The sequence below is a fragment of the Prunus persica genome, chromosome G2, assembly GCF_000346465.2.
Source record: "Prunus persica cultivar Lovell chromosome G2, Prunus_persica_NCBIv2, whole genome shotgun sequence".
NCBI classification, from domain to species: Eukaryota; Viridiplantae; Streptophyta; class Magnoliopsida; order Rosales; family Rosaceae; genus Prunus; species Prunus persica.
Genome location: NC_034010.1, coordinates 3,200,174 through 3,215,009, shown reverse-complemented (window position 1 = coordinate 3,215,009; position 14,836 = coordinate 3,200,174). Strand labels below are relative to the sequence as shown.

Here is a 14,836-nt window from a genome sequence, read left to right as displayed (position 1 = left end):
TCTAAACTGAAGGCACTGCCTACAAACATGAGGAATTTAATTAATTTGCGCCATCTCAACAATTCAAATGTGCCTTCATTGGAAGAAATGCCTCCGCAACTAAGTCAATTGACTAATTTGCAAGCATTGCCTAATCTTGTGGTGGGCAAAGATAGTGAGTCAATGGTAACAGAGATAGGTCCCTTACTGCATCTTCAAGGGACATTTTGCCTCTCAAGATTGGAGAATGTAATTGATGCAGAGGATGCGAGATAAGCAAATATAAATGTCAAGGAAGGGCTTCATGCATTGCTCCTAGAATGGAGTGACAACTGAAAATGAATCAGACGTTCTGAAAATGTTAAAACCTCATAGAAATCTCAAAGAGCTCATGATCAAGGGTTATGGTAGTCTGCAATTTCAAAATGGATAGGAGATCCTTTATTCACTATTGTAGTTCTTGTAAGGTTGGAGAATTGTAGTAAGTTAGTAACTGTCGATACTTGCCACCCCTTGGACAACTGCCTTCTCTCAGAATGCTTTATTTAAAGAATGTCTGGAGTGGAAAGTGTGGGTCTTGAGTTTTATGGAGGGGGAAGCTTGTCTTTTCCGCTATTGGAGACCCTTGAGTTTGAGGATATGCAACATTGGAAGGAATGGTATTCATGTGAAGGAGATGAAGGAATTAGAGTTTTCCTCCACTTGAAAACCCTTTCGATCAATAGATGTCCCAGACTAGAGGGTAAGTTACCTGAAAACCTTGATTCATTAACAAATCTTATGGTTCATGATTGTGACCAGTTGGTAGTTTCAATTGCCGACTATAAACATCTTTGTGTATTCAACGTCCATAATTGCTAAAGGGGTGGTGTATAAATAAAAGTGAGATTGACTTCGAGTTACTGGAGTCTGTCTTATGTTTCAAAACTTTCAGAGTTGAGGCTTCAAACTGAGGGATTCATGACAGGATGATTAAAAAAGGTTAAAGAGTTGCTGGCTGGTAACGTGACATCTTCATGGCCGAGTGAAGATAGATTACTGCCATACCTGATATCTCTTCGCAGTTTGCTTATTCAAAGTAACTCTCAAATTCTTCAACTACATCACCTGACATCACTTCAATCACTTCACATATATAAATGCCCTAGTCTACTTTATATTCCAGAAGCTAGTTTTCCACCTTATGTTGAAGAAATAAAGATTGAGCTGTGCATTTCTATGATGTATTTTGCAAGATCTCATTTACCAACAAGTATAAGAAAAATACATATAAGCAGGGGTGCCAAAATTTGAAATCATTAGTGGAGCAGGAGGAGGCAGTAGAGGGTTCTTCGTCTTCTCCTCCTTGTTTGATGCAAGAGGAGGTATCTTGTCTTGAATACTTAGACATGTACCAGTGCCCATCTCTGGCATCCTTATCATCCAGGGGCCAGCTACCCAGATCATGGGAACACTCGTTTTGAGGCTATTATAATCGAGCGATGTGCAAATCTTAAATCCTTACCTGAGGGCCTATGCCACCTTGCCAATCTTCGATATTTATTAGTTGATTATTGTACAAGTCATGTTTCCTTCCCGAGAGGAGGGTTGCCAACAAGATCCTCCAACCTGACATTCATATCTATCGCGGGTTGTGATAAGTTGAAAGCTCTCCCCAAAGGCATGGACAAGGACAACCTCAACTCTCTTCAGACATTGACCAAAGGCATGTGTGTTTAATCATAACAATGTAACTGAATTTGACATCACTTTGACTATAATATTTTCAACCTTGTTCGTAATATTTTTGTTATAACATAATTATGTGAACAAAGAACTTCTTGTCTAATGTGGAGTGACATAACAGTTACCAACCTTCTCTCACTTTATGGGCTGGCTAGTCAGTCGTGGGATATGCCATCCCTTTAGTTTCTAGAATGATGTTTTCTGCAGATTTTAGGGCAACAACTACAAGTTGAGAAAGCTTTTTTCTTTTTTTTTTGGGTCAAACTGGAATAACAATACCAGGGCAAAATGCCAAAGGTACAACGCTAGTGAGGAATTTGGCGATGCCACCACCGGTTAGTTGGGTCGTCTCCTACCTATGTTTCCTCTAGTCTTTGTATTTATATGCTCTGTTTTGCAAGTTGAGAAAGCTGGGAAACTGCTGGAAAGACCATTTTCGTTTTGTGGTGTGGAATGTACTTAAAGAGCAATGTACTTGGAAACAACTTTTCATAGTGAAGTCCTAATCTCTTACAGATAGGAGAGTACAAGTCCTAATCTCTTACAGTGTGAGTGATGACCAGACTTTAGAGAGAACATATGAGATTTGGTGTGTATTTGGGGTTCTTGAAAGGATCAATAAAAGCAGAATATTTGATGATAAACTGTTGGAACAGCTTACTTCTCTTCTGTTGGCAAAATGTCATGAATTTTTTCTTGCCCTCTTATAGGTCTCACCATGTTTTATTTTTCAATTAAAATTTCACTCAATAGTTCTTGTGAACATATTTTTGGGGTACTGGAGTGACCAATGTTCAGAATAAATTCCACTTCATCATTTCTAAACTATGAAAAAGATGAAGCCATAGGACTTTTTCACCGTGAAGGAACTTGAGTAAACCCCCAAATTACATGTTAATTCATTAGCATGCTAATTGATAACTAGGATCAACAAAGATACAAAGGTGATGTGTGCTACAAAAGGATTTCACTTACAATCAAACCCTTCAACCAGCCATAAACATGTAAAGTTCCTACGAATTTCTGCAAAAATTTCGCCCTGTACATAAAAGCATGCTCTTTGCCAATCTCCTCAATATATACTTCTCCATCCCACAAGCAGCACCAACAAACATCACCACACAGCTAATATGAATTGTATTGAGGCTTTGGTTATTGGTTTCCCTTGACCGAAGGGACCGGATTAACTCAAATATCTAGCAGATTGACCAATTACGCAAAAAGAACATCCGCATGGGATCACTGCTAAGCATACTACTCTTCCATATTTGTTTCATCAGAATTGCTTTCAGGTGGCACATTTCTGTCACCGCCACCAGCTTCCACATCTGTCCCCCCATTTGAGTGGTTCTCGAGTGATGACTCCAGATTTTGACCATTTGCAAGGGCATCCATTTTTGTGTCTTCTTCCAAATTGCTTCCATGCTGGGTATTATCCTCTGGTGCCCCATCGGAAGTTACAGGTATATCTGTATCCATGTGATGTTGCCCGGATATCAAATTTTCCTGAGTTGTTTTCTCCTCAAATGCATCTATGGATGGAGCTACTCGACCTGAGTAAGCCATGTACTGATGAAACTTTACCTGGCAAAGAGAAGAAAGCTTTCAGAAACCAGATAACGAAATTCCAACCAATTAGTAAGATTATGGGGCAAGTCTTTTGCAAGAGGTAAGTCCTCATCAGCCAACAGGCCAGATTTAGCTTTTTCTCTACTGATTACTAATTCAGAAATGTCAATGGCAGTCAAATGTTGAAATTTATCAGAAAAGAATAACCAAAAGCATATAATATAATCTGAAGGGGGTTGTAATCTAAGGGCACAAGAGAGAGAGAGAGATGACCCCCATGTCATCTCATTAATATTCTCCTAGGTAACCTAACTACGAGACCAACTCACTCAAATTGAGGTTTGGAACTCTTAAGGAAAACAGATTATAATTGCATGGAAGGCATACCTCATAAAGCTGTTGGTAGATACCAATCATCTCATCAACACTGCTGACAAGATGCATAGGACCAGTGTCTTCAACGTGGCGTTCTGTGTTTGGTGAAATCTCATTCAAATTAAGAGCAAGGTGGTCAGGTCTCTGAAGTAGAAGTTGGAATGTGGGCTGAAGTTCGTAGCATTGTTCAAACAAAGAACGGCGGCAGAACACATAGAGACCCAGTCGGGCACGAGACATGGCTACAATCAATCTTCTAACATCACGAAGGTGACCCACAAAGCGAGTACGCACAAGAGAGAGCAATATGAAATCATTTTGCTGACCTTGAAATTTATCAACTGTTGTAACCTGAGAACATTACACAATGAAAAACATTTTTCACTAATGAGATCACAGCTCGACAGAAACAGTATTATACTAAATGCAATCACCAAGTGTAAAAAGCGAAAAATGTTAGCAGAGTTCATGGGTCAGGATGCAGGACATTTATCTCTGGCATAGCACACCATAGAGGACTAAATGCATTAACAATACCATATAAAGAAACCTTCATAGTTCCTGGTGTTTTGTTCTGAGGGGATCAAGGAGAACTAAACTAACCTATAGAGCCAACAACTTGCTGATCAAGACCTTTGAATTTCACAATTGGACGGTTAGATTCTTATATTTTTGGTGTGTGTGCCTGACATTTTATATAACATATTGCCATTCTAGCCCATTTGTGAAGTGAAGGGGTGATCTTATTACTTACCTTGCTGGGAGGGCCTATGAAGTCATAGGGAGCACATCGTCTGTTGATAACATCACGGATTAAAAGCTTCTGGCCATTGTAAGTGGTCAATATGGATATCTTATTTGCAGGGTACCCAAGTAGACGCATATAGATATAGACACTGACAACGTATTCTGCTTCCCCCTCGTTTTGGTAGAACCAAGGTGATGGAGCAGACTCACCTCTGTCATGGTAATCTGGTACATCCACTAATTGATATTCATAGGAGAACCCAGAATTTGCCCTATGGAAAATGGCATCCTCCTTTACATAAGGAAGGTCTCCCAGATCTCTGTATCTCCAGTTGTACAGTTTGGCTATACTTGGCCTGGCTCTACCCTGGGCATTAAGTTCAATATAAGGAATGCCCAAACGGACAAACCTTGTAAAGAGAGACTGGTCCATGTGGCTGTACTTTTGGAATGCCATATTCTTGACAACAGGAGGCAACTGGTGATGATCACCAATCAAGATGCAGCGTTTCAGCCGTGCATAACCATCTTCCTGCCTCTGGAGCAACATTGGAATGAAAGTTTCAATCTCCAAAATTTGAGCACTTTCTTCCATGAGCAAGTTGTCATACTTGAAACCTAACTGAAGGAAATCCTTCCTCTTTAGAGCTGCATGAGTGCACGTCATGGCAACTATCTTTGCTTGCTTGGTCATCAGGTAATTTGCTCGATCAGCAGTGGACTTCAGTAATTCAAATGCCCTACACTCTTCAAGCTCTTGAAACATAGTCTTAAGATGACGAAAGCAACCCTTAGCTGCCCGCATATCTTTCTCGAAGGACTCACCCGTAAAGACTGGTTTCGGCGTGTTGGAGAAGAACTCCTTGAAGGGAAAACGATCTTTAACAAATGATGGTTTATCTTTATTGTCCACACAAGCAGCAAGGAATTGCTCCCAGCGCGAGTATACATGAAGCAACCAAAAGTAACCAGCAGTTTCACAAGTATAACCTACATCCTCGGGCAACTGGAGAGATCTTGCCAGCCTCTCCACTTCACTTAGCAACTCTAAGCGCCGCACAAGCATGGCATTGACACGACCTTGTCGGCTGAAATCAAGATCAGTTGCTAGCTCTTGTTCTCCTTGACCAAGTCGAAGCAGATAGCGTGCAGGCACATCCCTCTAAAATAGAAAATAGGAAAATATTAAATACTTCATCCCAGCTTGGATGCAAGCTATACGCAGGATTTAACCAACTAAAATATTAGAATTTAAAATTTCAACCTGCATTATCTTCTCAAAAAGGTCATTGAGAGCCTGGTTCGAATGAGTGATTATCAATGTTCTCTGAGATGGACAATTATGATAAAGAACATTCAGAATTTGGACAGCTGTATCTGTCTTTCCCGTACCAGGTGGACCCACAACCATTGTGAGTCCTGGCTGAATACCTGAGATGATTGCTCCAACCTACACAACAAGATTAGAACTTTTAAAAACAGAGACTAAATAACACAAACACGGTTCCTAATTAGAAGTTTGTTACTTTACCAATCCATTATAACTTCACAAAGAACTAAAAGATGTTTGAAAAGTAAAACAATCTACAAATTCCTATTTCGTACTACTATTACCATCATATACTGTGTTACGTGATTTTCAGAGAATAACTAAAGCTGATACAAAGAGGGTATAAAATGTTGAAACTATTAATCTAATATACCTCAATAATCTGGCTTACTAATGTATAAAAAAATATAAAAAATTCTGGCTTACTAGTGTAGTTTATTTATTCATCCAAGGTCTTACCTCAATTTTCTTTTTAAGATAAGGCAAGTGGATATTGCAACAGAAGAAAGATCGTATGCAAGCAGAAAGTTAAGAATCGCGCATAAGCAACAAAATGGCATCACACAAACAGTTAAAAAGAAGGAATAGCACCTGAGTGGGTGTGAATCTAACTGAGTTCTTCTTTGGCTGATCTTGGGGATAAGGACCTGGGTCAGGAGGAGTGTATGCCTCAACAACAATTTTTTCTTTCTCAATATCAGAATTCTTCACAGGGCCATCACTGATAGAATCGGTAGATTTCTTATTCCCTGGAAGAGCATTAGTGCTGCTTTTGATCGTCTTGGGAAGCCTTATTCGAAAAGGGGGGCTTGGATTCAAGTTTTCTGTACCATCTGGACTAATAAAAGAAACCTAAAAAGTGAACATGCAAACCAGAAAGTCTTTAGTAAAATCATTCTCCAGGATACTAACAGACAGACCGACAAAAGTTCAACAAAACGAAAATATATCAGCAAACCTGATCATCTGGAAAACACTCCTTCAAATGCTCTGCATCAAGGAAAGTATCTTTGAAATCAACAGTGGCCAAAAGACCTGGCATATTAGTCCATTGTGCAGCAGAAGGATTACCGTATCCCAGAAAAATGTTGTGCAACCAGTCAGGAACAATACAATATTCATTCATAAGATCTCTAATGGATTCTAAAATTGCTTTAAAATTATTCTCCTTGGGCTTTCTTCTCATCAATATGTTGAATGTCCCATAAACATCTTCTGAGCCTTTTGCAGCAATGTTGCTGACATCCATGTGGTATTGTGCTGTATCTAAAGCAACAGTCACAGTTCTCAGTTCTCCCTTTGGAGGCTTCCACTCATCCCGTTTAATTCTTCCAGTAAAATCATTCATTAGAGTTCCCTCCTCATCACGAATCTCAATGATTTCACAACCCCGTACATATTGAAGACCAAGCCTCTGAGGCACACTGGCTCTCCCATCCTCCTCTGCACTTAGAGGCTCAAAGGAAGGGCGAATAGAAAGTAAAAATAGAACATCATGCTCTTTAAGAGCATTCCATTCTGATCTTATCTGTGCTTTATAACTGGAAACGCTAAAAGTAACTTCTGCTGTTACAGCAGCTGGCTTGACTTCACCAATATTTGGCTGTTTTACCTCACTGATCCTAAACTGTTTGATCGGCACAGCCATCCTTGACCAACCACGAAAAGCAGTTTCTCCTTCATTATTAATGTAGGAAAGAAGATGCGGCACCGCTTCCTGAATATCCTCACGAATCTCATATGTTGATTCGAGACGAAAGAGATTGAAATTTCTGAGGAGATAATCATGTAATGTTAAGAATTGTAAATTAAGTTTTGGAAGGGCTAGACAACCTTCTCCAGAGTAATTAATGCTTGGCACAAGGCTTTCATCCCACATAATCAGCTCATTTGGGTAAAGTGGAAGAGCATTTATTTTTTCTTTTTGAGACTGCTGCTTCTCAAAAAAGGAAACCATGACTTCAATAAGGAAATCAACCCTCTGTGACCAAGGATCATCCTTTGAAACTACTTTCAGCTGCATAACAGAAAAAATATCAGCAAAACAAATATTCGCAAAATTACATAATGATGAGATTTATCACTATAAATTCAGCACACATACCCACAGAGAGAGAGAGAGAGAGAGAGACAGAGAGACAGAGAGAGACAGAGAGAGACAGAGAGACAGAGAGAGACAGAGAGACAGAGACAGAGACAGAGACAGAGAGAGACAGAGAGACAGAAAGACAGAGAGACAGAGAGACAGAGACAGAGAGATACAGAGAGGGAGAGAGAAACATGGAGAAAACTAAATTGGAAAGCTTGCATTCCTAAGACGCAAGTAATTAATTAGATAACTCAGAGACCAATGAAATAAAAATTGCAACAGATTCGTCCTGAAACAGAAAAAAATATGGATAGACAACATTCACTTGAATACTCAACAAACGCGAGCAAAATGATTACTTCATCTCTAACTTTTTCAATATTAAAGCTCAAAAATCAAACGCAACTACCTTATGAATAAAAGAGAGAGAGATAAATACAATTACAGTTCTAATGCTAGATTCGTTAAATCAAGTCAGCTCGACTAAGCCTTTATTCGGTAAAGTAGAAGTTGTCTACATGAGTGATCTTTCTCCCTCTTCTAACAGAATTACTTTTGACCCTTAAACCAATTCCTTTCTCCACTAAACAGTATAAAAAATAAAGCCTACAAAAAAGGAGCAGAGTTGGCCTCTAGAAGTCCATAGGGCTAGCCCTCTAGTTCGGCAGCCTAGACATAATGGGTCCAAAGTCGAAAGTCTGACCAACCCCAACTAAACATTTATTAAATACTAAGTTTTAAAATAAAGATAAAATAGTTCATGCCGCCCTACCTACTCATCTCACTAATGCTGTCAACACTATACATGCCTCTCTCCTTGTTTCTATCTCTACCTCTCCTTCTCCCTGGAGTCACCATCCAGCATATCGCTTTCAACCTCACCTTTTCTCTTCTCTAACTTCTGATCTGTTGCCCATGGTTTCATCAACTTAGTTTAAGTTTTATTCACTTGAAAATCATTAAGAAAGAAGTTTAAAACAGAAAGAGAGAACCAAAAGAGACAGGATAGGGCTTAGCTGTGGCCATTAGGACCAGGCTATGGCTTGGCTGGAATGCAGCACCCCTCTTTTTGTTAACTAGTGATTAACTTGAGACAATACACTGTTAGATTAAGTGAAAGCATTGTGTACATTACCTTTTCACTAACAATTTCCACACAAAACACTACGAAAAATAAATTAAAGCCCCATGCTCATTAGCATAGTAAATATCAGCTCTGGGTAACAAAATAGAGATTTTCAAACTACGCCACCTTCACTAACATGCCTATCAATCTGTCATACATACCTTTGAACAAACCAAATCCTTCAATTCTTCAGGAGGAAGTACAGACAATTTCTTTGAGAGATCATTGCGCTTGTCAATTGAACCAATGTTAGCCAATGCAAGCTCTCGCAACTATAAGCACAACAGGGAGAGAAAAAAATCAGAACATTAGCATCAATCTATGGAGGAAAACACGGAATAAGAAAGCAGAGACTCCTTTTAAATCAGTCTCCGTATATGACTGCTTATATACAGACCTTAGGAACCTTTTTAAAGGCAAGTAGCTGGAAAGATTGGACGCGATCATAATGAGATTGAAGCACCTCATCATCTGTCAGTTGTGTCCCATCATGATCATTAATCTCAAACCCTTCATAAAACTGGAGCAAGTCGACCAATTGTGCAAAGAGTTTCCCCTTTTCGTGTCTATACAGAGCACTCAAGTGGCATTTGGCAACAACAGCAACATCAGCAACAAGAGGCCTCAAGTACCTGCAATCAAAAGATGATAAAATTGATGTAATAACAAGAGAATAAAACAAAATATAGCAAAATATAGCCTTCAAATTGAAAGCTCTAACTCTCATAACAAAAGCACATGCCAATAGGTTAAAACCTCAGTATAAAAGTTTTACAAATAAAAAGATCCAAATTGTGACCCATTTTCTGTAAACGATATATCTTTGCGGAAATGAATCTATCCTCTGTGTTATTGACAAAATTTAAAAAGAAAGGAGATAATAAGAGAGTGGGCATATGATGACGTTCAGGAAAACATGAAATTCACAAACCGTCCTAATAATACCAAACGTATTTCCACAAACAATTACACTGAATTAGCAAAACACAAACTGGCAGAGTATATGACTATATCAAAGGAAAAACTGTAGTACACATAACATTCTTCTACTTATACCTATGCTAGCATAAATTAACCCAATTATCGAGGAGAATGGTAAAAAAGGACACCTATTTGTTCAAAATTTTATGTACAAAATAGAAAGGTCAATAAGAAATGAACATAAATGCAAAATGTACCTCCTTGTTGGTAGTTGGCTCAAGAGGTCAATAAGAAATTCCATAAACCTCTCACAATACAAAACACAAGCATCATCAACATGCTCCAGTCTATTAGCTTCAACAAGTTGATCATCTTCATTGATACTACGATCTGGGGGTACAACCTTGGAATCAAGTATCTAGAACAGGCACAAAAATAAAAATAATAGTTCCATAAATTCCTTAGCATTGACAAGCACAGACCACAAGCATTGCTCAGAATTTAGAAGTGTGAAATTTTACCTCCAGGAACTCTTCAATTAGGTTTCTCAAGAACTGAACTTCGAGTGTAGTTGAGGGGTCAAAAGGCTCTCCTCGTTTTGCAGCCTCCTTGGCTTCCTTTCTTATCATCTTTTTCCATTTCTTGATCAAATCTGGATTAAAACAAAGCTCCATCTGCAAATGAAAGAAGCAAATCAAGCACCATAAAATCCAGATTTCTGATGACAACGAAAATAGATTTTTAAAACAGAAAATATATATGTTACCTGAAAACGACCATATGACAAACTGTGCCATGATTCCAAACTTGCTAACGTAAGGACAGTGTCACTGACAATTTCATCTTCCAAACTCTGTCACAAAATTCAGTATGCGTATGATATTAAGTACTTTACCACAATTGCCAAATCATTTATGTACTTCACCACAATATTCAGATCCTCTAAAAGAAATAAGTGCATCAAGACTAATTGGTATGTTTATAATTACTTTAAGCTATTAATCTCAGTACACAGATTGATATAGAAAATTGATGCCGTGCCAAGATAGGTGAACAACCTATGCAGGCTAAACCTCCATAAAGGCCAGAATCACATATTATTAGCAGTATATGATGCGCACATACTTGATGGCTGTTAGACCATTTGACCAGATGAATGTTTTCTGGACTTAAGAAACAAAGGCTGTCCAGATTAAACAAAGCAGAGAAAGGTCAAAGACACTGATGCTTTTGAAGGTAAAAACTAATAAAACACTTTATACACTAAAAATCCTAAAAAAGAGTTTAACTGGCAGAAGAAAAGAATGAAAGAAAATTTGGCTGTAAATGCAAAATCCTGAGACACATCTAGCAAAAGCATCAAGCATCTCACTGCATATTTTGAAAGTACTTAGGTATTGAGAAAAAATATCACCTGCACGCTGTTGCGCTGTGGATGCACAACAGCATACAGGTTTGCAGGATCCCGAAGTCCCCACATCTAAAGCTCCTGCGTGTTGTCAATCATCCACAACAATGCACAGGTGATGATTGTTCAAGTATCAAAAACTGAAATATCATAAATCACTCTCTGGAAGTACATTTCAATGGAAATGTTCAAAAATAACGAATCAAAAGTTTGCTAAGACTTTACAGATGTACAAAGAGTTCAAGGATACTGCCGTGCAATAAGAACCAACAATTTAAATATAACCACATGAAGTATTCACTCACTTTAATGAAAGTCAAAAGTCAAAAAAATTAAGAGTCTGGTTTAAGTAATAAAGTAGATATAGGTTCTGGACAAAATAATAAGAGTTTAATGGTGAAGCGTATTATAAACAATCATTTAGTAACATCAACAGAAACAACAACGTATTGTTTATAGGGAGCAAGGACTAAAATATCAGCTGATATATCACTATTTTCAGGTGTCGACATCGATACAGGGGTGTAAGCCTATTTCTTCCTCCCTATCAGCGATATATCTCCGATACTTGCGATATCTTCAATATTTTCCGATATTTCCCCGATACCAGCCAAATAACCCAGAAAATTTTCTTTAGTTTTGAAGGTAACCGAAGGAAGATGATGCAAATTCAAACCCAACAATCTAACCCAGCCACTGAATCAACCTAAATACTCAATAACCTAATGCTTTCTTTGGGACACCAGTTATTCACCTCTGGGTAGGCAAGGTGAAATTCTTCTTCTTTTTTTGGGTTCATCTTCTGTCTCATATTCTCTCTTTATCATTAAGTCTCATGCCTTCTAATGGGTTGAGTTATGTCTTAGTTTTTTCAGGTTGTCAATGGGTCATTTATCAATTTATTTATAGCCTTTTGTGCTGTTGATGGGTTGTGCTTAACATCCATGAAATTTTCACTCCAAACTTCCGTGCTTTAAGGCCAATATCTGTCTTTTTTGTCAATTTTTCGCGATACCTAAAACGATATTGATATATCCCCCGAAATATCCGTAAATTAGAGGCCCGATATTATCTCCATGGCCAGTATTTTCATCCTTGAGAGGGAGTAGCCGTCCAACACATATTTCTAGCTCAGGATATATCAGATAAAAATATAAAACCAAACATTAGGATGCTACCATACCTGAAAGGCATTAATCATGAAAACTAGATAATTTGTCTTCTCTGCTATACTTAATTCTCTTCCCTGCAAAGATAACAACATCAATATAAGTCTGAAATGTAAAACACTTGAAGAATTCATTCAAAATCAAACTAATCTCCTTGATATCCCGTCCCCAACCAACTTTTTTAAACCATATTTGAAATGTCAAACATCAGTTTCTGAGTACTCAATGACCAAGAGACCATTTAACCAGATGGTTCATCATATGCAAATTTAACACTGATTATGCACCAGGCTGTACACATACAGAATACTCCTGATTTTACCAAAGGACTACATGTAACAACCGAACAAGGCAAGATTGCTACTCATGAACATCATATGCAAATTTAAACAGATTATGCACCAGGGTGTAAACAAACAGAATACTCCTGATTTTACCAAAGGACATCAACCAACATGTAACAACCTAACAAGGCAAGATTGCTACACATGAACATGATAAATGTATGGAGAGAAGCACCATATAATGAAAAAGTAGACTATTAATTGAGAATAAATCAAGAAATTTTGTAAATGTCTTCATTCAAGGATTAAAAAGTCATAACAATAACAAAATCAGGAAAATAACAAGAAAAATAGATAGGAGAACAGAATATTGGACGCTATCATAAGAAGATAACAGTACAAACCAAACCCACAAGCACTATTGAGTAAAAAGGTCGATTATTTGTGGGAAAGGGTTCACTTTTGGGCTTCTCTTTAGGCATCAGTGTTTAATGAGAGCTTCGTTTTCTGTTATGTTTTCAAAATTGGCATGCTGTTGTTTCTTAATGCATCTTGGATATATTGTGTAGGTAGATGATAGTTTATTTTGTTTTTCCTTTAGAGAATATATTGTCCTTAGTACTGTACCATTGCTTTTTATTAATAAAGCCAGGTTTCCTATTTTTAAAAGTTGTTATGCAAATTTTTTCATAACTCATGGAGAAGGAATCAATAAACCATTCCAACCATATAAAAAAAATACCAACACTGTACTGGAAAAAATCACGTAAGCTTCATAGCACCATATATAAACTTCAGTAATACTGAGTTTCTTTAAAATAAAATAAGCATTAACAGAAAATTCCTTAAACCATTTTTCATAAATGAAGAAATATGGGATTTCCAATAAAATGGGGACATACCGATTTAAGCCGAAGAACCCTCTCAAGGAATCCCTTAAACACGTCTTTCCGGTCATAAAAGCATACCCAAGCTGCCACATTCTCTCGAAACTGAAAGTCCAAAAATCAAGAGACTAGTTTAATCATAATTGGTAATTGCGTTTAAATACAAAACCTACCTCCTCTCTTACACTGCTTGGAAACCTTAAAAACTGAATACGTGAACCTTAAACTCTAAGAAAATGAAATAATTGTTCCACTATCTAACCCAAAAAAATCCCTACTTGGATAAGTTTTCTTGCCCAACAGTTTTTTAGCAACCAAGCATACCCTAATTCCACAAACACCAAAACTACAATTCCAAAACTCATACCTTCTCATTGACCATGAGAATCATCGACATAACGTGCTCGAACGTGGCAGTTTCCGGGTCAAAATTGGGCCATAGATAGTTCTCCAAGTACTGACTGACCTCCAAAATCATCACCCTCTGTAATGGTACGGTCTTTCTCTGACCCTCTTTAACTGATAACTCCGTTTGATAGATCTCCTTCACCAGCTCTGGGTCCAAGGGTTGCTTGGGGTGTGAGGTGTCGCCGGTTTTGGACCAGTTAGCAGCGGCAATCATCGTAAGGCGGTCCCGCTGAATCTCCGACAAGGTTATAGAGCTCGGGAGAGCTGAACCGGGTTTGGCCTCAACCGGCTTGTCGCCGGGCTGGTGGGGTTGCTCGACCGGGTACTCGGCGACATGGTGGCGCTTGAAATCGTATGCCCCTGTTCCGTACACCTTCGTCATTGCGAATGTGCTCACTGATTGAGGACCCCAAATTAGGTTTTGGGATAGGAGGACTGAAGAGGAGGTGTGGTTTGAGGGGAAGTTAGGGTTTAGTGGAGTATAACAGGGAGACTTGCAAATTTTGGGGTTTTTAAATTTTGGCTCTGATAAAGATCACGTCAGTAGTAGTACTGCTTGCTTCCGTTCCTCTCCAAAACCCTCCATTTATAATTTCTCAACAGTTATGTGAAATATATATTCAACTCAGATTCAAAGGTTCAACCAAAACACACAAAGAAAATAGCACCGTTTTGATAATTATTTTAGGCTTTTTAGCACAAAACATCTCTGACGTTTGCGAAACTATCATATTAAATTCTTAAAGTTTTTTTGTATCACTCATTGTCCCTAAAATAGTCCCTCTATCAAAAAACTGTTAAATCCAAGGATATAATCGT

At 38.1% G+C, this 14,836-nt stretch overlaps 1 protein-coding gene across 1 annotated transcript; it reads right to left on the bottom strand.

The window, feature by feature from the left end:
• On the bottom strand, positions 2,498–14,700 carry LOC18786220 (intron-binding protein aquarius). The gene is made up of 14 exons (XM_007220519.2): positions 13,977–14,700; positions 13,625–13,714; positions 12,453–12,515; positions 10,628–10,714; positions 10,383–10,535; positions 10,119–10,279; positions 9,338–9,572; positions 9,102–9,212; positions 6,684–7,742; positions 6,317–6,577; positions 5,660–5,845; positions 4,403–5,557; positions 3,661–3,999; positions 2,498–3,288 (listed from the first exon to the last, which is right to left on the bottom strand). Exons 1-14 carry the CDS (start codon positions 14,397–14,399, stop codon positions 2,959–2,961), a joined length of 4,653 nt encoding a protein of 1,550 aa, XP_007220581.1. The 5' UTR covers positions 14,400–14,700; the 3' UTR covers positions 2,498–2,958.